Genomic DNA, 23491 nt, shown 5'->3' with positions numbered 1-23491 from the left:
CCCCTCATTCTGGGGAGACGCAGACCCCGCCTTGTTCTCCAGGAAGCCCAGCAGGAGTGAGAACTGAGGTGCCAGGGATGGATGCCAAACTCTTGGAGGCTTGAGCCCAGCCTCCAACTCCTTTAGTGCAGGCATTTTGGGAGTCCAGCCAGGAATTAGGGGGTCTGAGATCCTGCCTGGATTTCATTCACCCCTGGGGCATTGATGGGGAAGGCAAAAAAAGGGAAGCAGGTACATGTGTTTGCAGAAAGAAATATTTCAGATGATTATTTCTGATGGAAAAATGTCAGAGCTAATCTGACAGGTAGAAGTAGTATTCTGCATCTGAAGTTAGAGGGGGTAAGATATCATTGAAAAGGACAGAACTAGATTGTATGTTCTTTTTTCAGAGGTAGAAGTTTCCTCATCTGTGAAAGGAGGGTCTTGGACTCAATGGCATTTAAGTTTCCTTCTAGGTCCAGAGCTCTGATGCTGTTGTTCAGTCGGGTAGATTCCCCGGGACCCCATTTGGGGTTTTCTTGGCAAAGATACTGGAACAGCTTGTCATTTCCTTCTCCAGCTCATTTTACAGGAAACTGAGGCAGACAGCGTTCAGTGACTTGCCCAGGGTCACACAGCTTACTAGTGTCTGAGGCCAGATTTGAACTCGGAAAGCTGAGTCTTTCTGACTCCAGGCCCAGCAGTCTATCCACTGTGCCATCCCGCTGCCCTTACCGCTATAATACTATAACCTTGATATCACTCTAAATATTCCCTTAAGGGTATGGGCTTCTCCCCTTCTGTCATCTGGGAGCCTTTCAGGTACAATTCCAGGAGGGGAGACCAACTCATACACTGTTAGAGCTGGAGGGGTCAGGTCAGCTAGTCCAGCCCTGTCCTTTAACAAAGGATAAAGTAGCCCCATGGAGGGGCCCAATTATCTAGGCCTTACCATTAATTCAGAGGTAGGACTAGAACCCAGGTCCCCAGCTCTAAGTCCGGAGCTCATTGAGCACACCACTTTGGATTTCCTCCGATCTGTTTGGTGCTCCCCTATTGCCCCATCCCTACCATGATCATCTGGGAACACCCTCTCTTTCTCAGGATACCCACCCCAAGCGACCACAACAGGCCTATCCAGTCCTCTCCCCTTCCCCCTGCACCTCCCACAGAATGTAGTTGAAGAGAAACTGAGCAGGAAAAAAATCCCAAATTATTTATTTGATGCCTTCAAAGGGCACCTGGTTTCTGTCTTGAGTATAAAAAATGCATAAAAATAAATGTCATTGTACATGAGACATCATCACATGGAAAGGCTTGGGAAAGGAAAAGTGCTGGAATTAGATGGATGGAAAAACATGGCCAGAAAAAATATGACCCTAAAGCAATGCTTCGTCTCATCCACCTGGCTCCTAACACCACATACAGACACAGGGAGGGATGGACATGGGAATGGACAGACATATACAGAGCTGCCAGGGGATAAACCCTGTTTTGCCCCTAGATGCGTTCCATTGGTCAGTCAAACAGCTACTGACCTCTCTGGGCTGTCCTTTGGGACCCCTTCCCCAGGGTCCAAAGAAGGAGTTCTGTTCCTCCATCCCCAGCACAGGTAGTGAAAAAACAGAGGTCAGAAGTAGACAAGGCAGGGTGGCTGGAAGATTCCAAGTGGTCACACTATAACGCGGAGCAGGAAGGACAACAAGGCGCCCAGGGCCAGGCCCAAGGAGAGGAAGAAGACCATGACTGTACCTGCAGCCTCAGCTTCTGAAGGTTTCACTTTCCTGGGGGGAGATGGGACAAAAGGCAAGGTCATCCCAAGACTCCCGCACCTGGCAATCTCTTCTCCAGACCCAGGACCTCCTTCCCTTCCCATAAAAAAATTCTACTCCCCACTCCAGATGCCACGACACCCAGTTCTCAAACCCTAGGATACTTCTTTCCATCCACTCTACTCATTCTCTTTCAAAGATCAGAAGTTCATCAATTTAGAAGTAGAAAGGGCCATCTAATTTAATCTTCCTTTTTCAGAAGAGCACCAAGGCCCAGAGAAATAAAAGGTGACTTGCCTACTGGTAGTAAGTTATCAAAGGTGAGATTTGAAGCCAGGTCCTTGAACTCCAAATCTAGGACTCTTTCCAAAAATGTACATTTTATGTTCTCTCCCAGGTTCAGGTAACTGTGCCCCTGAGCCCTTGGCTTGGCTTAGGGCACCTCCCCCACAGCTCTTCCCCAAGGTAACTCCCTCCTTACTCCAGCACATACTTGCTCCCCACTTGGTCCCCAACCCAGAGCCCCTTGAGAACTCTAATACTCACATAGCCCATTCATCAAAGTGTTCCCACTAACCCATCCCCAGCATCCTCTATGGCCTCTGTTGGTAGATGCTCCATCATTCTCCCCCCTGCCCATCTCTCCCACCACCTTTGGGCTTCATTGTTCAAGCCCGCATCCTGGACCCCACTCACCTAAGAATGCACCCTGAACATCACTATGAAAGGTCCTACAGCAAACAAACTATACTTCCGAGCATCCCAAGCTGGATGCTAGGTTACTCCCTGCCTTTAGCAACCAGGGCTGCAGAGGATGCACGTCAAATACAGGGTGCTAGGTGGGTGAGTCTTGGGGGAAGGGTAGCCAGAGGAGCTATATAAGAAGGGCAGGGCAGGGTAGGGCCAGGCACTCCCACCGGCTGAGGCTAGCAGCTCCCCAGACCTCTAACTGTTCACTCCATTTCCCAGGCTCAGACTTTTGTCCCCTGCACCCTGACCTTGGCTCTGGGAGCACCTAATACTAGAGGCAGGAGGCTGTCTTCCTCCAGTGACATGGAGGTTCTCAGGTGTACAGAATGGGTCTCTTCTCATCAGGCCAGAAGGATTAGGTCCCCTTCTCCCCATTCCTCCCTGCTCCAACATCATGCCAAATTCAGAACTCTGAACACAGGGATGCTAAGAACAGAGACTCACATCAGATTCACTGGTCAAAGGATATACTGAATCCCTGGGCCATCCTACCTACTGACTAAGGGAACTGCTCCCCAAGTCTGGTGCCCAGAACCTCCCCTCCCCACTCCTCCCCATGCCCTGCTCACTCACTTGGGGGCAAAGCACATGCAGAGGCTGGCGAGGTAGCCATTGGAGAAGGCGAAGAGCATAATGAAGACGATGAACCAGGCATCATGGTGGAAGACCACAGGCAGGTTCTTCCTCGGATGAACATTGCACAGCATCAGCAGCGGCACAAACACAATCCTGGCCACCACCAGGGCAGGAAGTTGCCATCGGCTGTCTTTTGTCGGCTGTGAAGAAAGGGCCATCCAAAGGTCCTTGATCTCACCGCCCGTCCCATAGCAAGGAGTCCTCCCCTGAGAGGGTCCCTACACTTACCACTGAGTAACGGGGGGTGGAGGGGAAGAGGGGCAGGGTGGTGGAATCGAGGAAGCAGGATAGGCTTCCTGCAGGAGGCATCAACTGAGCTGAGCCTTGAAGGAAGCTAGGGATTCGAAACAGCAGAGATGAGGCAGGAGAGTATCCCGGGTATGAGGAGTAGCATGTGCCACTATTTGGTCCCTGGCCCACTAACCCCCCTCCCCAGGCAAGGACAAGTGATCACATGTGTGTACAGCACGCATGCGCACACACACACACACACACACACACACACACCACTCTATTCTGGGACAACTCTAAGAAGCTTTTCGTCAAGGAAATAGGACCAGAAACCCCAAACACTCACCCACCCACCACACATTCCTGGGTTGGCCAATTTCAAAGCAGGAGAGGGCAGCTTAGATCCCCCTCCCCTAATTTACTTTAATTACCATTCCATCCTCAAAATCCTGTGGCACTCTTACAACATCCCCACCCCAACTCACCCACATGTAGAGAGTAGTGAGGCTCCGGCCAGCCCAGTCAAAGGCATTGAAAGTGAAGAAGCAGGAGACAGGAATGAAATACTTTTCTGGAAATGAAGCAGTGAAAAAGTGTCAAAATAGGGAAAGTACAAGGTATGAGACCCAAAGTGGGGAAGGGCGGGGTTCTAGTCTCAGCTCTGATCTCTGTGACCCGGAACAAGTTACTGCCCTCTGCTGAGCTCATCGCTCCTCCAACTGTACAATATACTCCAATTTGACCTTCAGGGAGCTGAGATGAGACCAGAATGAAAAGATGGGAACAGGGAGCCAAGGGCTGGGGCACCTCCTGACTCTTCACAAGTCAGTGACCCATATACAAGCAGGTTTCTCAGTCTTCCTCCCACCAGCCCAGCTCTCTATCATCTCAAAAGGAAAAGGGGTCATCAACTCCACACCCTAAAGACCTCCAATCCTAGTGAAGGTCCCCTCTTCTCCCTCCCTCGGGGATTCCACTCTCCAATCCCACACCCAATCCTTCCCTGCCCACCCTGCCCTCCAGCTCTCACGCCAGTCACTGGTCCCTAGAATGGTGGACTGAACCTCAGCAGTCACAGAAGGGAACACACAGATGGTGATGATGAAGATGAAGCAGACAGACAATGCCAGAACCCAGATCTGGGAATCAGAAGAAAAGGGGATGGTTTCCTCCAGAGGGCACGGGGGCAGGTGGGGGGATGGATATGGGGGTGGCAGTTCAGTCTCATTTTGAATGTGTTGGGGGGAGGGGTGGCTGGAGTGATGAGGACAAGGGAGGGGAAAAAGAATAAAAATCTCTCTTCTCCTGTACCCACCCACCAATAACACAAGGTCAAAAATGGGGAAAGTCATAGATTGAAGATAGGAGAAGAGAATAGAAAAGGGACCAAGGGGGTAATGGGCATGGAGGAGGACACAATATGGAGGCAGAAGACCCAGGCTTTCTACCTGTTTGAGGATAGTTATGATGGAAGGCCTCTCACAGGGGGAGGTAGGTGTGCTCGGCTTTGACATCCCTCCTTCTCCACTCTTGGCAGAGTTCTCTCCTGGGAAGACAAGGTAAAAACATGAGAAGGTCCTGAATTGGGAGGGGGGGGTGGGAAATAAACTTGTTCTGTTACATAGTGTTACATGATCAGATTTAGAGCTGGAAAGCAATTCTGAGGCCATCTAGTCCAACCCCACACCCCCACCCCCACTCCTTATTTTATAAAAGAGGAAACTGAAGCCCAGGGACCGGAATTTGAACCCAGACCATCTGACTCCAGGGCAAGGGCTCTTTCCACTGTCTGGCATCATCTCCTCCCAAGTGGAGCCTACTTCCCAAATCCTACCTCGACCCTGTGCCATCAGCAAGGTCTCAGGTCACTGGGTAGAGAGAACCTGAGATAGTCCCAACAGGACCCACAAGACAACCATTTCAGTCCCACTTGACACAACCTCCATGTTCTCTGCCATTCCCTTTCCACGAAGAACCCTAAACACCAGAGCTACTACTCGTCACTTGGATCACTGAAAAGGCCTCTTGCTTCCTCTAGGCTGCCTTCTCTAATCTGCATTTCACCTTGTCCAAACTAAAAGTGTTTCCTTATGGAAATGCACCACTTTTAATGTGTCATATCTCAGAGAGGGAGCAGGCCTAGGTCAAGAAGTCTGCGATCATGTTCCTCCTATGACACATACTGGCTCTGACTATGGGTTAATCACTTCCCCTTTGGGCCAGTGCTCTAAGACTATACACTGCATTATAGTTACTGGTCTTAATTAGTTTAATTAATTTCCTCAATAAGGAATTTCCCTATTACAGTGGCATGAAATCACAGGCCTAGAGCTCCCACCCCCAAACCCCCTCCATACACATATGTTCGCTATGGTTTACTTCATCACAACCAAAATCATTTCCCTTCCAATGGCCTCTATAATTCCATCCTGAGCTTCCTAGTCAACCTCTGCTTATTCTTCCCCCCAAAGGTACCCTCAGTGACCTACAAACGTACTATACTCCTATTTCTGTGTGGGAAAGTGTAAAGATATTAGGATTTGGAGTCAAAGGACAGACAGAATGCTGGACTTGGAATCACAAAGATCTGAATCTGAGGCAGCTCGGTGGCTCAGGGAGTAGAGCACCAGCCCTAGAGCCAAGAGGACCCCAGTTCAAATCTGGCCTCAGACACTTGACACTTAGCCAGCCAAAAACAAAACAAGGAAAACCACAAAGGCTTGAGCTCAAATCCCACTTCAGATAGGTACTCGCTCTAGAACCCCAAGCAAGTTGTTTAACTTCTCTGGGACTCAGATTCCTCATCTGCAAAAAGCAGTTTTGACTTATCACCTCCTACATTCCTTCAAGTCCTAAGATCTTTGATCCCTTAACTCGATATAACACAAAAATATAATAATAAAGCATAACCATAATAATAAAGGCTTATTGATTGATAATACTATCCTAGGAACTAATATCCAAGTCAAGCCAACAAACATTTATTAAGTGCCTACAGTGGCACTTAACAAAAAAAAAACAAAACACAATTCCTGCCCTTGAGGAGCTCCCAATCTAACTGGAGAATCAACATACAAGCAACTATGTAAAACTAAGCTAGACAGGATAAATTGGGAGATAATCACAGAGGAAAAGCACTGAGAGGTGACTAAAGAGGCCTAGGAAAGGTTTCTAGTTGGTAAAAGGTGAGATTTTAGCTGAGACTTGAAATAGCCAGAAGGCCAAGATGAGGAATCACTCCAGGCTCAAGGCATAGCCAATGAAAATGTATGGAGTTAGGAGAGGGATATGAGGACACAAAGAATGGCCAAGAATCAACCCCTGCCATTACAGAGCTCAGTCTGATAATGCCCAGAACAAGGAGGTGATGGTTCTAATCTATTCGGTCCAGGCCATTATCTCTAGAGTGCTGAGTTCAGCTCTGGGCATTCTATTTTCACAAAGAAATAGACAAGCTGGAGTATATCTAGGAGAGGAGTATCTAGGTTGAGAGGAGAGAACATATTTTATGAGGACCAGTAGATAGTTAGTTGGAGGTGACAGAGGATAGCAATCTCCAACAATGTAAAGAGCTGCACTTGTTCTGTTTGAAACGAGAAGGGCAGGAACTAAGGAGCAATGGACAGTGGTCACAGGAAGTCAGTTTGGGATCCGATGTCAGGAAAAGCTTCCTGACAATTCAAGCTGTTTGAAAATGGAATGGGAAGCTCTGCATATCCAGAGAAAGAATACGGAGTCTGCATGCAGAGTGAGGCAAACGGCTCTCTTTTTCTTCCCCTTCTTTTTTGGTTTCGTTGCTTCTCATGATTCATTCCATTGGTTATAATTCTTCTTTACAAATGGACTATTATGTAAATAAGTTCAATGTGAACGTATATGTAGAACCTACATTGGATTACACGCCGTCTTGGGGGGCGGAGGGGAGGAGGGGACAGAAAATTTGGAACCCAAAACTTAGGGAACTGAGTGTTGTAAACTAAAAAAAATTATTTAGAAAAAAAAGGAAATATACACAGGATGGCATATATCAGTTCATCACTGATCAAAGAAATGAAGCAGGTTCTGGAAAACAAAAAATAGGAGGCTCAGGATCATTCACTGGATGAGGACTGCTTGGGTCATCTAGCACTCACATTTCAGATGTGAGTACTAACCGGGTAAAGCGGGGAGTAGTGTGGAGGGATTCTTGGACAAGGATGGATCGGACTAACCGCCAACTGAGGTCCCTTCTAGTTCTTGGGTTCCTGGCTTTTGTGAACTCGGGCAAGTCCCTTCTCCTTTCTGGGCTTCTGTTTCCCCACAGACGTAAATCGAAGATAGTAAGACTACCCAAGAGGAAGCGTGGCACAGCGCAGAGGTGCCAAACTTACAGGACTTCGGCAAAATTCCTGAGTGAACCAAAACCAGATGAAAATGTAATTGATAAACTGTTTAACACAATAAATTGAAAAGTACAACACAGATGATGTTTCCTCTTTGAGTTGACTCCACTGGCTTAGTAGATGAAGAGCCAACCTTGAAATCAATACCTGGTCTAAAGTCCTACTTATACCTGACCCATAATGGCTGTGTGACCCTCAAGGAGCTCCTTTAATCTCTTCCTGCCTCCAGTAAATCATTTCTAAGACAGTAGTTTTCAAAGCAAGAATGGATGGGCTTTTGGTGAAGTAAACTCCTCATCAGGAACACTTGCAACCGTAAGTCCAGTCCAAAAAGAATTTAAAATAATACCTACTTTTCATTGTGGTGGTGAGCAAATCACCTTTCTGACCTTTGAAATGCTATATAAGAGGCATCGAGTATGTCTTGGTCCCTCCCAAATCCATGACTCCAATGGATGCTTCTTTGGCCCTTTGGGCCACCTGCAAATCTCCGATTTCACCACCCTCATGGTTCTCATCAAGGGTAGCTTTGGCAAGGTGGTGTTAGCTGAGTCGGGTGTCTGATGAGATGTTTTGCCATTAAGATCCTAGAGAAGGATATGAAGGTGCAGGCAGCAAACTAAAGAAACAGCCCATTCTGGCCCTGGGGGGTTGAAGGTGGGCAGCAGCTACACTCCCTTCCATCTTCTAGGTCACTGAATCTACTTTGTGATGGAGTCCATGACAGGTGGGCGGGGACCTCCGGTGCATTTCAGCAGCTAGGTGATTCAGGACTCCATTCTCTCCTGTGGAGTATGTGGATTTAGCAGATGGACAAGTTTTACAGGGACCTCATGTACCACACTCAGCAGCTGTGCCGGTCCTATCTGGGGAAACTGCCATTGGCCTCATCTTCCCACACAACCAGGGCATCTACAGGGACCTGAAGCTGGATAATGTGATCCTGGAAACAGATGGACACATCAAGATCACGGACATTTTTTTGCAGGTGCAAGAAGAACATCTCCACCAGGACCACAACCTGGAACTACTATGAGATCTCAGACTAGGTGCCCCTAAGAATATCGCCTACCAGTCCTAGGGGAAGTCGGTGAACTGGCGGTCACCTGGAATCCTGCTGGAGGAGATGCTGTTTGATGGAGAAAATGAAGAAATGCTGTTTCAGGCCACAATGAAGCAGGTCGTCACCTACTCAAAGGCATCGTCCCAGGAGGCGGGAGCAACGTACAAGGTGTTCCTTGCTAAACACGCATGGAAGTGTATGTGGCTTTGGCCCTGATGGGGAGGCTGCCATCCATGTTCGTGGCTTCTTCTGCTGGACTGATTAGCAACACAGTGTGGCATTCTTCACTCCTTTGGGCCCAGGTGATGAACCCATCTGACTGCCACGTCCTATGTCAATTCCAAATTTGTACATCTTGATACCTGAGTGATCTCCGTTCCTGGGGCTGATGGCAGCCTGATGCCTGTCCTGTGAGCGTACCTTACTGGACCCAGTCCTTCCGCTGCTTGCCCCCTTCCTCAGAGGATGGGGCTGGCAGGCGCAGTTCTTGGATCTTTGTATTCTCTCCCCCCACTCTTTCCCCACCTGGGATTTGCATCATGCACATGTTACCTCACCCTATTCTACCTCCCTATTTCTAGTTCCCCACCAATGTTGTAGTATCCCCACCCTCCATTCTAGTTTCCCTCTCTTTTCATCTCTGACCCCTCCTCACTGCCCTGAGCCTAGAGCCTACCTCCAACCCAAGGTCCTTTGGGACCCAGGGAGTAGAGGGAGATGACCCCCCAGCTGGCGGCCTAGTTTCCAGATCTACCCAATCTTCCCTGCTCCCCCTGATGTTCGAGAACTTTCATTCCCTTCCCAACCATGGCTCAATTCCCTGCTGCCATGTGTGACTCACATCTCAGCTTTCATGGAGCCCTGGATTCACCTCTCAGGACCCTGAAGGCCTCTCTCATTCGCAGTCCCCACATCCTGTCTGCTCATCCCCATCTCTCAGGGCTGAGAAATAAAGTTGGGGTTTGACACTGAAAAAATAAATAAAATGCTACACAAGTGAGAACTATTATAATTCCTGCCTCTCCTCATTCAGTTTCTTTAGCTCATGCCCTCCATCCTTCCTTCCTTCCTCCAACTAAACCCCATCAATCTTTCAAGTCTGACCTATTGCCACAGGCCTCAGAAGATAATACCACCAAACATGTTAGAGGTCCCATTTTTTTTTAAGAAGTCCCATCTTACAGAGAAAGCCCTACTAAGGGAGTGCCAAGGGATGTGCAAAGTTTAGACAACACAAGATCCTCGTCCTCATGAAGGTCACAGTCTGGCACAGGGATGTGTCATGTATACAAAACACTGTCATACCCAATTTTACACGACTCGCCCACACTACAGATAATGTGTTGTGTGAGTTTGGGGCTGAGGGTGGTACTCTGGTCGAAGGAAGCCTTTTGGAGGAAAAGCATTTGAGTTGAACCTTACAAGATGGACCCTAGCTCACATGGGTTTCCACCTCCTCTGAAGACTTCCTGTAAGGACAGTGGAACCTTGCGATTTTTACCACGTAGGTGTTTTTCCTGTTATTTCGCATCTACTAAATCTGTATCCCCAGGGAGGATGTAAGTTCCTCAAGGACAGGCATCATGTTTTATACTTCTCCTCATAGCACCTAGCCTAGAAACCATATCTAGATTTTCTGTCATTGTTCCTCTGTTTTTAAGTTTGGGTCTCCCTATCTTGCCCAGGCTGCAGGGACAGCAGCCACTCACAGGCCTAACCCAATCTGCCCCTCTTTGGGCAGCCTGATGCAACTCCCCATCACCACACTCTATATACTCCCTAAGTGCCCCCTGTATTGGTGCAGTATGCATGGCAGACACCAGACTGGCTCTGGTCCTATTGCAGCTCAGTACCAACCAATCCACCAGCCTCAGTCTCCCCTAGAGCAGAGAATGTAGCCATGTCCTGCCACACCCAGTCACACTTTGTATTTCTTCTGAACCACCTAGCCCAGAGGCCACATTCCCTCCCCCTCCCCCCCCCATCCTTCACAGTCATCTAGCACATAAAAGACTTCTGTCTTCCTCCTTTGAGAATGTATTAACCCTCAGAGTAACCTCCCTCCCACTCCTTTGGGGCCCCAGACCTCTTTGAATCAGATCCATTTTGGTTTCCTGCTCCCCAACAGCCTCCATCTTTGTTTGCTGATAATATTGGTAGAACTTCTGGCAGGGAGAAAGAAAGAGAAAGGACAGCTCAGACTGAGATTCTTCTCCCCAATTTCTAACTCTCCAATCACAGATCTAGGACCTTGATCTAATCCAACTCCCTTATTTTATGTTTTTAGGGGAGGAAGGAAATAATACCTTATTTACATGCCTTTATTTGCATTGAAAAATAAACAAACATGGCGACTGATCCATAGGCCTTCTCTGTCCCTCCCAGAGACTGGAGGAGATAAGGAGTAGCAGTACATAGGGGAAGGAAGCATCACCATAAGAGCCCTTGAACCCCAGGGACAGGAAGGAGGACAAACATACCGTCCTTTTCCCCAGGTCCCAAGGTAGGGAGAGCTCTTCGGGATCATTGTCCACTGGCTGATAGGATACTTTGATAGGTAGGACACAGTCCAGAGGTGCCAAATTCATGGCCCAAACCATAAGAAAGTGTAATTGGAAAATGTTTAACAAAATAAGTAAACAATATAGATAATACTAATTTGTGACTTTCTAAGCCAATAATATGCTGCTGGCAGAAATCCTCTAATTCTATTTAAGTCTGACATCACTGGCTTAGAAGCAGAAGGGGGTTCCTGAAGAACTAAGAGGGGAGGAGGATATTGTGTGTGTGTGTGTGTGTTTTTTGGGGGGGCTGCAGCTCTTGGAAGACAGACAGAGGGGCCTAGGCAGCTCTAACCCCTATATTTTACAGACAACATTGGGTCTGAAGTCAAGAAAACCTTGAGTTTAAACCCAGCATCAGATACGTATTGGCTGTGTGCCCCAGGGCAAGTCCCTTAACCTCTGTTTGCCTCAGTTTCCTCATCTGTAAAACAGGAATTATTATAACATCTCCCAGGATTTTGGTGAAGATACTACTTGTAAAGCACTTTGCAAGCCTTAATACACTACATATAAGTTAGCTCTTTATTTTTATTGTTATTATGTTACCACTACTACAGATGAGAAAACTGAAGCCCAGAGAGAAAAGCGATTTGTAAAGTGGCAGAGCCAGTATTTCAAAGCCAGCTCCTTTTCTACTACTGTCTCTGTTGCTCAGGAGCACCCCGCCTCCCCCTCCCCACCTCCCTCCGCAGGACAGACTTCCTCCCTTCATCTTACCAGGCGAGACAGGACCAAGTAGCATGAAACAGAAATGACGGTGACCACACATGCAGTGATAAAGTATCCAAAAGCACTTTGTCCTAGTTCTGAACCACCTAGGGAGGTAGAGGGATGGAAATTACTCACAGAGGAGATGAGAAAAGTGATCCTTGCAGGGTCTCCATCCCCAACCCATCCCCTAGGGCCACTTCCCCTCCCCCTCACACCTGCGTAGTCATAAAGAAGCGGGAAGAACTCACTGGCAATGGCGAAGATCATGGCCACAGCGGCAAAGATCCCGGCCAGGCCCTGGCCACTCATGAGGGGAACTGTGTAGCTGGCAGGCAGGAGGCCAGCCAGGCCAAACAGGCTGCCCTGGAGAATGGCTCCAGATGCTAAGGAGAACACGGGACATGGTGTAAGGGAAGGGGACAGAAACGAGTCAACCTGATGAGATGAGAGGAAATAAGACTGTAAGCTCCTAAGAAGGCAGGTCCAGCCTTTCCTTTTCCAGCACTTAGCATAGTGGCCAGTGCACGGTAGCTGTTTAATAAATATGTAATGAACTGAATAGCAGAGAGGGGACCAGGGCAAAGCAAGTAAGTCCCAGAAGGCTGTTCTAAGAGGCAGTGAAGACTGGAGGACAAAGAGAAAGCCACTGGCTACTCCAGGAATATTCTCTCAAGGAGGGACACCAAGGCAAACATTTCTTTATTTCCTACCAGCCTGTATTCCCTCTAGCCTTCTCCATCATGCCCTAGAACCAGGTATCTTGCCCTTCCCACTCTGGTGTTTCAACTTCCTTTTAAGTGTAGTTGTCCTCTTTAGAAAGTAAACTCCTTGAGGGCAGAAACTGTCTTTTTTTGGTGTGTACTTGCATCGCCAGCACTTAGCACAGAGGCCAACACAAGGTAAGCACTTCATAAAATGCTTGATTTACTGTTTCTCTCAGGTGGGGAGACTAAGGAGGCCCCAATTCAAAAAGGAAAATGAAGATATACTGTGGAGAAGGCAACTAGGATAGGGGAGTGGATAGAGTACAAGCCCTGGAGTCAGGAGGATCGCCTGAGTCCAAAATCCACCCTCAGATACTTACTAGCTGTGTGACCCTGGGCACTTAAGTCACTTAACCCTGCTTGCCTCAGTTTCCTCATCTGTAAAATGAGCTGGAGAAGGAAATGGCAAACCACTCGAGTATCTTTGCTGAGAAAATCCCAAATGGGGTCTGCAAGGGCAAGCGAAGTAGGACTTTTTGCTGGTTTTTTGGAGTGCTTCTCAGCACTAAGGCAATCAACTGCCTTTGATTGAGTCTTGCCTTTGTTTGAATCAAGAGTCTCTGACTGAATCAAGAGTCATTGATTGGAAACAGAATATACTCTCAAGTGAGGTTTTGCTTTGGGGGCTCATTCACTGGAAGAATGTTCATGTGATGTAGCCAGAGGAGACTCTGGGTAGCCATCAAAAAGCCCCCTGGCTTTGAAAACCCACATGTTGGTGCTTCTCTCTCTCTCTCTGGTAACTATGTATGTATTGCTATGGTCAGACAGTTAGAAGCCTGTCTGTTGATTTGTGTTATTTTCTCCATTTATAACTGCTGCTTGTGATTTTCATTTGTATTGTCTCTGAAGTCCAAGGTGCTGAATTTTTCCCCTGAACTAAGTGAATGATATACTTATGTTTAATTAAACTAAGATTGTTAACCCCTTAAAATTTCTTTCCTTCAGAAAAGCAGATCAAAGAACCTGTACTAGCAGCCCTCCTGTGTGCTGGTGTTATTAGTCTTACATCCCCACAGCAGCTGCAAGTAACATTGTTGTTACAGGGTCATGGAGTCAGACATGACTGAAATGACTCAACAGCAAACAGTAGGGAATAAGCAAAAATGGCTGGTCAAGACACTCCTTTCCCCAGGGTCCACTTTGTAAAGACAAATGGGTGCTACGGGATTCAGCCCTTGAGACTCTAGTTTGCTTTTGCCTCATCTTGCCTGGAAACAAGTTTTCATACCACTTCTCACCCAATGCTATACTGTGTCCTCTCCACCCAACCCTCTCCAGCTCTCCTTTTGTATATCTTCTTCTCTCTTTAGAATGTAAGCTCCTTGAAGACAGGAACTGTCTTGCTCAATAGTATCTGTATTCCCAGGGCTTAGCACATCCTACACAGGCCCTTAATAAATATTCTACCTATCTATCTATCCATTCACTTATCTACCTCTGTATGGAACAGCAAATGAAGAGATGGAGAAGAGATATTAACCAGTGAGGGAAGGAGGAAAATCCAAGCTGAAAAAGTCCACACTGGCTCTCTGTCAACCCCACAGATTCCTCACCAGCTCTCTTCTCCCATGAAAACTCCCCAGAACTCACAGTTGATGATAACAATCTGGATCATGGTGACAGTGAAGAAGGACATGGGATCAAGGTCCACCTTCACCAAGATGGCTGTCAAGACAAACATCAGCAAGATGGCCACCATACTGCCCAAGATCCTCAGGTCCTGAGGGATCCTACAGAAAGAAGAGGAAGGAGAGTAGGTCAAATCCATAGTCCCTCTCCCCAAACCTGAGATGAGGGAATCACAGGTCCACAGGTTCACATAAGGGAGGGGAGAGCAAGGTACAAAGTACGGGGGGGGGGGGAAGGGGGGAGGGGGCGGAAATAAAAACAATTAAGGACAAGCTAGACAGGAAAGAAATGAGTGTGGTGGAGAGTGGGCAAGGAACAAGTTCGGAGGATTTCAAGGTGGAGGGACCCCTTGGAGATCACTAGCAGGTCAAAATACTTATATTCAGATCCTTTCACAGACACACACAGTGATTGCAAACTATACTTTGATAAACCCAAAGAATCCAGCTTTTGGGTTAAGAATTCACTATTTCACAAAAACTGCTGGGAAAGTTGGAAAATAGTATAGCAGAAACTGGGCAAAGACCAATATCTTATACTGTTTACCAAAATAAAGTCAAAATGAGTTGATGATTTAGGAATAAAGGCTGATACTATAAGCAATTTGGGAGAGAAAGGAATAGTTTACTGTCAGATTTATGGGAAAGGGAAGAATTCACGACCAAACAAGAAATAGAGAGCATTACAAAATGTAAAATGTGTAATTTTGATTATGTTAAATTGAAAAGTTTTTGTGTAAACAAAGCCAATGCAAGAAAGATTAGGAGGGAAGCAGAAAATTGGGAAAAAATCTTTACAACCAGTGTGTCTGAAAAAGGCCTTATATCTATAATACATGGGGAACTGAACCAAACTGATAAGAATACAAGTCATTCCGCAATTGAGAAATGGTCAAAGGATATGAAGGGGCAATTTTCAGAGGAAGAAATTAGAGATACCTATAGGCGCACGAAAACATGCTCTAAATCACTATTGATTAGAGATATGCAAATCCAAACAACTCCTAGGTACCACATCTTACCTGTCAGATTGGCTAGCATGACAAAACAGAAATATGATAAATGCTGGAGAGGATGAGGGAAAACTGGAATATTAATACATTGTTGGTGGAGTTGCGAACAGATCCAGACATTTGGGATAGCGATTTGGAACTATGCCCAAAGGGCTAAAAAAAGTGCATACCCTTTGACCCAGCATCACACAAGTGGGAAATGGACCAGTATGTACAAAAATATTTATAGCAGCCCTTTCTGTGGTGGCAAAGAATTGGAAATCAAGGGGATGCCCATCAATTGGGGAATGGCTGAACAAGCTGTGGAATATGAAGGTAACGGAATGCTATTGTGCTATAAGAAATGGGGAAGATACGGACTTCCTAATAATCTGGAAACACTTATATGAACTGATGCTGAGTGAGCGGAGCAGAACCAGGAGATCATTATACACAATTACAGACACGTGGTATCTGTAAGGACTAACTTTGATAGATTTGGCTCCTCTCAGCAATACAAGATTCAAAGAGAGCTCCAAAAGACTCATGATGGAAAAAGCTATGCCCATCCAGAGAAAGAATTATGGAGTCTGAATGCAGACTGAGGCAGACTATTTGCTCTCTTTTTTTCCCTTCTTTTTTGGTTTCATTTCTTCTCTCTCATGATTCATTCCATTGGTTATAATTCTTCTTTACAGCTGGGCTATTATCTAAATAAGTTTAATGTGAAGGTAAGTGTAGAACCTACATTGGATTATATACTGTCTTGGGCGGCGGGAGGGAAGGGTGGGAGAGAAAATCTGGAACCCAAAAACCTGTGGGACAGAATGTTGTAAACTAAAAATTAAAAAAAAAATAATAAATAAATAGCTCTCTGATCCTCGATTTCCCCTGTTCTAAAAAAGGAATAAAATAACTCCTACGTCAGAGTTCTTATAAGGATGAAAATGAAATAATGCAAGCAAGGTATTTCGTAAATATTAAACAATTATACAAATTGGAATGATTACTATTTATTCCAGTCCCCTTAATCTTACTGATGTACAATTAACCCTTCCACATCAAGGCAGTTAGGGCTACGGTGCCCCTGGGATCCAGAAAATTTGCATCAAATGTTTTGGTCCTCCCTTTGAACCGGAGAAGAAGCCTGGATTATTATTATGGTATTAGAAGAGATGGTATGTTGATATTATCCACTATTATACATATATTTTATGTACTTCTGAGTTTCTAAACTTTTTCTGTGTCATCTGTTGGCCTTTTTATGTCCTCTGTGGCTTCTGCAGAATTCCCATAATTTCTTATGTTGACTCATGATGTATCAAAACCACAATGGGGAAAGTCATGATGTGGAAGGGATAACTGTAATTTGTCTTTATATCATAATCATTTCTGGGGAAAAGAAAAAACTCTTTAATCCTTTCTCTTTCTTTTTTTAATAAATTAGTATTTATTTATTTAATGTTTTTAGTTTCTTGAATTTTTTCTAAGACTGAATCCTCTCTTACTACAAAATAAAACAAATGACCAAAAACATTCGATATAGCAGCAGCAACATGGCAACAACATTCTGCCCTGGCAGCCATCCCAGAAAACAGAAGGGGTGATGATGGATATCAGAATACCCAGCCAAAATCTCAGAGCCGCTACTCAACCTGTGTAAGCCTGGGCAGGTGCCACCTTTTCTACTACTGAGGCAGGGAGTTAGAGCAGTAGGAAAAGGAGATGAGTCATAGAAGGGTTCAATTACCTCTGATGCAGGAAAGAGTTGAGGCAGGTGAAGACCAGTAGGGGAAGCATGGAACATATGGTCAAGACATTGTTGAAAATGGAGCTTAGCAAACTGGGATTCAGCAGGGGTGATGACGTAGTAGCAAGTAGGTCCCTGTTTTCCTCTGTCAAGGCACCCGATTCATTCTGGGGTGGGCCCAAGCGGCTTTTGAAGTACTGAGGAGAGAGGTGAACAGGAAGCAACACTCAATGGGTACTAAGGCACTCATGTGCACATGGGCTCACTAGCACATCTAAACTCTCAGCATATTCCCAACAGACTGAATTCAGAAGCAGATGAGAATCAAGCCATCTTCTAGTAACGCAGAAAATATTGAGATTTACAAAAAATATGCTTTAAAAAATGCTACTCTGTTCACTAATTTTTAAAAAGAGGAAGCCACCTTGGTCCCGAGGCCATCTTGAAAACCAAAAGTTATAAAGGAAGTAGCGAGTTCAATTCGGATGATTCTATTGCAGGAGAAAAAGCGGTAGATTTGAAATCAGAGGAAGACCTAGACACAAAGTCCTGGCTCAGCCACTGCTACCTGGGGACCCTGAGCAAGTCCCTTTTGGGGGACAATGAGGAGACTGCTTGAAATCTATGATCTTATAATATTCCTTGGATGGCTCTTCATTCACCTACATGGTTATTCCTTTCACTAATAGCAATTATAAGCCACCCATGCATCTGAGAAATCCTTCTTGGATGATCCTCCTTCCTCTCAGTTTACATGGAGGTAGGCTTCATTTCTTCCATTAGTGTATCTAGACTCACACTAGGCTTTGGGCAAGGATGCCACATATATAGACTATCAACAGCTCACATCTGGGTTTCTTCTTATTTTTTTCATGCCAAACCTATTTCCATATTAGCCATGTTGCCCCAACAAAAGGCAAAAAAATAAAGAAATATAGTCTATCAAGTCTAACAGTCTAGACAGATGGGGAGGCAATGAGTGAGGAACTCAATCAGAAGACTCGGGCTCCAGTCCCACCCTCTGACACATACAGGCTGTGTGATCTTGGGGGGCAAGTCACCTCAGCTCCGAGTGCCCAGGCAGCTCTCTAAGACTTTGAGTTATAAGTGAGTCACTAGATCGGCAAGGGTGAAGGAAGATTCCTATAACCAATAAATCACAGGTCCAGTTAAAAAAAAAAAAAGACATTATCGAAGTTAGAAGACTGAACACCGTCTCCTTTTTAAATCTCTTCTCCCCAGGCAGAGACAAAGCCACACAGAGCCCTGCTGTGTTTTTATGTGCTGCAAAGGAACAGAGAATTGAAGTTAGTCATACTCACAGGTAAGGTGCTCCAGGTCACACACAGAGGTGAGATTCAAATGCCCATTCCTCCAACTTCTAAATCAGCGCTCTATCTACGACAACACACAACTTGCTGCCGGGCTAATAACTAATGCAGCTGGTGATGAGTCTACTGCTAGGGAGCTAGGCTGCGCATTGAACAAGTACAGTCTATCACCCAGACTGAACTCAAATCAGCCTTCCCCAAGTCAGTAGGGCATGTCAGAAGTGTAAGAATCCAAGGGTCACCACGACATCAGCATGAAATTGCAGGACTTTGGTGAAGGATACACATAAACATACCTCCCCATTCACAGAAACATGACCCTTGGAAGGCACCTTAAAGAGACCATCTAGGTCAGGGGCTTTTCACTTTGTGGGTTATGGATCCCTTTGGCAATCTAGTGAATCCTAGCATATCTTTGAATGTTTTTTAAATGCATAAAACAAAATATATAGGATTACACACCAAAACAATAATATTGAAACACAGTCATCAAAATATGTATTTTGAAAAATGCAGAGCCCAGGTTAAGAATCTCTGATCTAGGGAGTAGCTAGGTGGCACAGTGGATAGAGCACTGGCTCTGGAGTCAGGACAACCTGAATTCAAATCCAGCCTCAGACACTTATTAGCTGTGTGACCCTGGGCAAGTCCCTTAGCCCTGATTGCCTTCCCCCACCCCACTCCACCAAAAAAGAATCTCTGATTTAGTCTGATGCACTAATTTTCAGAGGAGGAAACCAAGGCTCTAAGATGTAGTAATTTGACCAAGTTCCAACATCAGAGTCAAGAACAGAACTCAAGTTGCCCTTTCCCACATCCAGGGCATTCTCCACTACCCAACAATACTGCCTCTTCCTTCTCCCATCCCAGTGGACAGAAACACTCTCTCCTCCCAGGATGGACCTGTCACCTATCCATACTCTCACGCACCTCCTCTAAGTCCTTTACTACACACTGACTTCCTATGGTGCCCCTGGGGAAGGTGCCCACCCTCTGCCCCTTGCCAAGCGGTCTACCATCTTCCCTTTCTCCCAAGTCTCACCATAGTGGCAGTTATAAAGAAATTCCATGGCAATAGGGTGCCCAGCCCCAAGATGAAGAGGATAATCCATACTGCTTTGTACCTGGACGAAGAGAGAGGAAAGACATATGGGATGGAGGAGGGGCATGTCCCAGCTTCGGTCCCTAACTAAAAGGACATTCTCTGGAGCCCACCTCTCACTCTTTATTTCATCCCCAGTCCTCTCCAATCCACTGTGACCATGAGCAAACTCTTCACCTGCTCTGTCTGCCTAGCCTCAGGAAGCTGCTGGGGAGACAGACTTAGGCACCAGGAGAGACAAGTTTCTTTCAAGGGATGGACACAGGGCCCACACTATATCTATGCTTTTGTTCTCAGCCCCCATTGGCGCATAGGGACCTCAAAGGCCAAGAGCTCCTCAATCCCGTACAGTTCTACAGAAAGGGGGAAGGAATTGGGGTGGGGGTGAGGGGGAGAAGAGCAAGAAAACAAAACACAAAGCAAATATATGTATGTATGTGTGTGTGTATATGTATATATGTGTCTGCAACCAACTCTGTCGGTCACACTGCCTAGAGACCATGGGTCACACAATGTCACCTAGGTTAAATACAGTTAATAGTTAGGGTCTTCCTAGTTTGTGGGGGGAAGGAGGAAGGAGCTATTCTCCAACCCACATTAGGGCCATAATACTCCCTACCACCCACCCCCATATCAACCACTGTCTGCGACAGGCTGAACCACAGGGATAGAGTTGGGATCACGGCTAGAACCCCAAGGGAAAAAAGTGAAGAGGGACAAGCAGGTTGAGGGGGTGAGAGAGATCAAATGATAGGTCCCTCATGGTATACGTGGGATGCGGGGATGGGACAGATGGCATAGGAAAGATGAATCTCCCAAAGGGAGAGACCCCTCCTTGGGTCCTCTGTGCTTCCTCTCCCTGTCCCCACCCTCCACCCCTACCATACCTGTCCTGTGGCTGGTGATTAGTCGGCATGGCAGTAATGCCCATGGCTTCCAGCTCTGTCAGTCTGGGGGTCCTTGAAGGGGAAAGGGGTAGAATTGATGTTAAGTCTCCCTCCCTCCCCACCCCAGATCCTTCTTTGTCCCATAGTGGCCAAGCACTAGGTTAACTCCTAACTTTACTATTTTTGTTGGAGTTGTCCCTGTCTGATCCTCTCCTCATCTCCCAAAGGGACCCCAACATGCCTCAACCTACTCCCCTTCAAAAGGGACCCTGTCCCCAGAACAGCCAAGAAAGCCACCAAAGGAAACAGAGTCCTGGGAGCTTGCCCCCACACCTCCACCTCCTCCCCAAGCTGTGGAAATACCTGGTTCCCCACCACTGCCGCTGCAATTTTTATGCAGCTGTGCAGCAGTCCATAGCCAGGAAACAGAAGAGAAGGAGGCAGAAAGGAGGGAGTACTTGAAAGGGAAAGAGAGAAGAGAGAGATGAGAAAAGAGGGTACTAGAAAAGCAATGAGAGAGGGGTCACAGGTTGTCAGCATGTGAACAGGACAGGCCAAGCCCTAGTGACAGACCCCGACACCCAGAAGCCCCTCTTCTGCATCCTGAGTTCACTCTGCTGTACCCAGAAAGATGGCCCCCACCTTCACTACTGTCAAATGCCAACATGTCCCTGTGATACCTAGTAGCACCCCTACATATGACATGAAGCAGATGGGGAGACAATGAGAGTACCTTCTTCCCAATCCCAGAGACCAGACTGCCACGGAGACCTCAGCTCTTTCACAAGACAAACTGGGGTACCTGCACATATATTGAAATGAATGGAGACAGGCCTGGAAGAGACTCATATCCAGGATCTGGAATTCAACTGGGGTAGTGCCAGCTGTGTAGGAAATGCTGATGGAGGGATTAGCAGAAATGGGGACCAGAGGTGGCAGTATTTGGTGAGAGGGGTAAAAACAAGGGTTAGGGCTGGGGGAAGAGGGAAAAATAGGCCAGCCTCTATAGACTGAGATAAGAAAATCTTTGGGAAGAGTTTTCCTTGAGACGGATAGGGAAACCCAGGGGTGGGCTCCAATCTGCCCTGGTCCCTTGTATCTTGAGTACTATCATCAGGTCTAGGTGCTGGAGTGTATAAAGGAGAAAACAATCAAGATTTTGAAGGGCATCAAAAGCTGAAGTCATTAGGTGAAGGCTCTAATATCTAGCCAACATACATTTGAGAGACAAGACAGCTGGCCTCAAGCGTTTGAAAGGCTGTCCCATACAATCTGCTCAGCTCCAGATGGCATAGCCAGCAACTGAGGAGGGAAGCCTAGTGCAGAAAACTGAGACTTGATGTATGGAGAAAATTCCCATATCCATAAGAGGATCGAGCTGCCTCCAGGGGCGACGAGTTTGCCCTCCTGGGAGGTCTTCATGCAAAAGCTATCTGATTTCTGTTCAAGACTGTGTCCCAGCTCTGAGGTTCAGCCATTCTGGGGAACCCCTACCCAAGAGCTAGGGGAGAGGGGGGTGGCCAGACTCAGGAAACAGAAGCTTCAGGAACAGAGGCACCTGTGCTTGAAAGGAGAGGAGGGGGCAGCCTCACATCATCATAGAGCCCAGGTGGCGTGGGGCAGCCTCTAGAGGTGTACAGGAAGGTGCGGGGGAGGGAGGAGTGGACGGGAGAGAGCCCTAGACTTGGAATCAAGGGCTCCATTCCGGGCTCTGGAGCTTTGTTAGGTAGGGGCTAATGGCATCCCTGAGCCTAGGCAAGGTGGCCCTAGCCCTCGCGGATCCGAAAAGGGGCGTAAGAACTATCGCAGACCGCCCTTAAATAGCCACGTTCGGGCCCCTCTTATCAAATCACCGAGGGCATTATTAACCAATCAGTCCATTGCCGGCTGTGTCTCTCGCCCTCCCCCAGCTCGGTCGCACAATAAACGGGGTGGCAGACACCCGACCCGGCCGTAACTCCAGTCATTCCACAACACCACGAGGTCTCCTCTCCCTGTCTCCATCCCTCCCTCCGCCGCCACGTGGTCGGCCGTTCTTGTCCATCCTCTCCCCTGCAGGGTCCAGGAGGATGGCAAGGGAGCGACGGCGGGAAACACCTCGGGGTGCTCCACCCAGGGACCCTGGAAATTCCCGTGCTGCGCCCTAAGCGCGTCTCCGGGGACGCCAGGGTGGCCAGTGCCGGGGAAATCACCCCGCCTGGTCCCCTACACCCGCCGGGACAGCGCCTACTTTTAGGAATGGCCAGCAGCACATTGGGGTCAGAGGCCATGGGCCATCGGGTGCGGCCAGGGCGCGAACCTCCCACCCTCCGGGGTCCCCTGACTCCCCACGTGCACTTCGGGGCCCTCACCTGCTCGGTCCGGCTCCTCAGGAGCTCAGCTCCAGCTCCGCAGGATTCCCGCTTCTCCCTCGGGCAGCCCCGGCCCACCTCAAAGCCGCCCTCCCCAGGTCCCTCCCACAACCCGAGCAACACCCCCCACCCACCCGCCAGCTCCCTCTATCCCCGCCTCCTCCCCTCCCCCAGTCCAACTCCTCCTCCTCTTCAAATATTCCTTTACTCCGCCCAGTAAGCCCCCCCCCCCTGCCCCGCCCCCGCCCGACGACACCCGATACCCCCTCTCCAAAACCCTGGGATAGGCCTCCCACCACTTCTACTTAATTGTGGGTTGTTCTTTCCACACCCCACGAAAAGATCGCGTTTCTACACCACTCCAGGGCTCTCCCAAAGCCATGTTCCATGGGGACCCCTTCAACTGCTACACCCCGCCCTTGGTATACCCCTTCTATTGATATACTCCCCCATGATAACCGCATCCTGAGCCACAGGACCTCCCAAACTCTCAAACCCAAATACCACCTTACCTCTAACAGTTAATATCATTGCTTTCAGAATGAAAAATCAGACAGGGATAGGGGCTCTGCTTTTTTTGGGGGGGGGGGCGTGA

The 23491-nt window shown here is 47.4% G+C and overlaps 1 protein-coding gene across 2 annotated transcripts; it reads right to left on the bottom strand.

Annotated features, from left to right (window-relative positions):
- Positions 1-1180: 1180 nt before the first annotated feature.
- LOC118849063 (equilibrative nucleoside transporter 1-like) lies at positions 1181-22965 on the bottom strand. 2 transcript variants are annotated; one of them, XM_036758148.1, is made up of 15 exons: positions 22897-22965; positions 21279-21347; positions 20546-20617; positions 19599-19680; positions 17226-17422; positions 14446-14585; positions 12337-12471; positions 12095-12192; positions 10900-10978; positions 7580-7756; positions 4817-4914; positions 4399-4507; positions 3854-3939; positions 3075-3277; positions 1181-1763 (listed from the first exon to the last, which is right to left on the bottom strand). In XM_036758148.1, exons 3-15 carry the CDS (start codon positions 20587-20589, stop codon positions 1652-1654), a joined length of 1560 nt encoding a protein of 519 aa, XP_036614043.1. In that variant the 5' UTR covers positions 20590-20617; positions 21279-21347; positions 22897-22965; the 3' UTR covers positions 1181-1651. The 2 variants fall into 2 exon arrangements, with proteins under 2 accessions (XP_036614043.1, XP_036614044.1); XM_036758149.1 differs by lacking the exon at positions 7580-7756.
- Between the last annotated feature and the right edge of the window lie 526 nt (positions 22966-23491).

The sequence above is a fragment of the Trichosurus vulpecula genome, chromosome 4 (genome assembly GCF_011100635.1).
Source record: "Trichosurus vulpecula isolate mTriVul1 chromosome 4, mTriVul1.pri, whole genome shotgun sequence".
Lineage (NCBI taxonomy): Eukaryota > Metazoa > Chordata > Mammalia > Diprotodontia > Phalangeridae > Trichosurus > Trichosurus vulpecula.
This window is presented reverse-complemented; position numbering and strand designations above follow the sequence as displayed.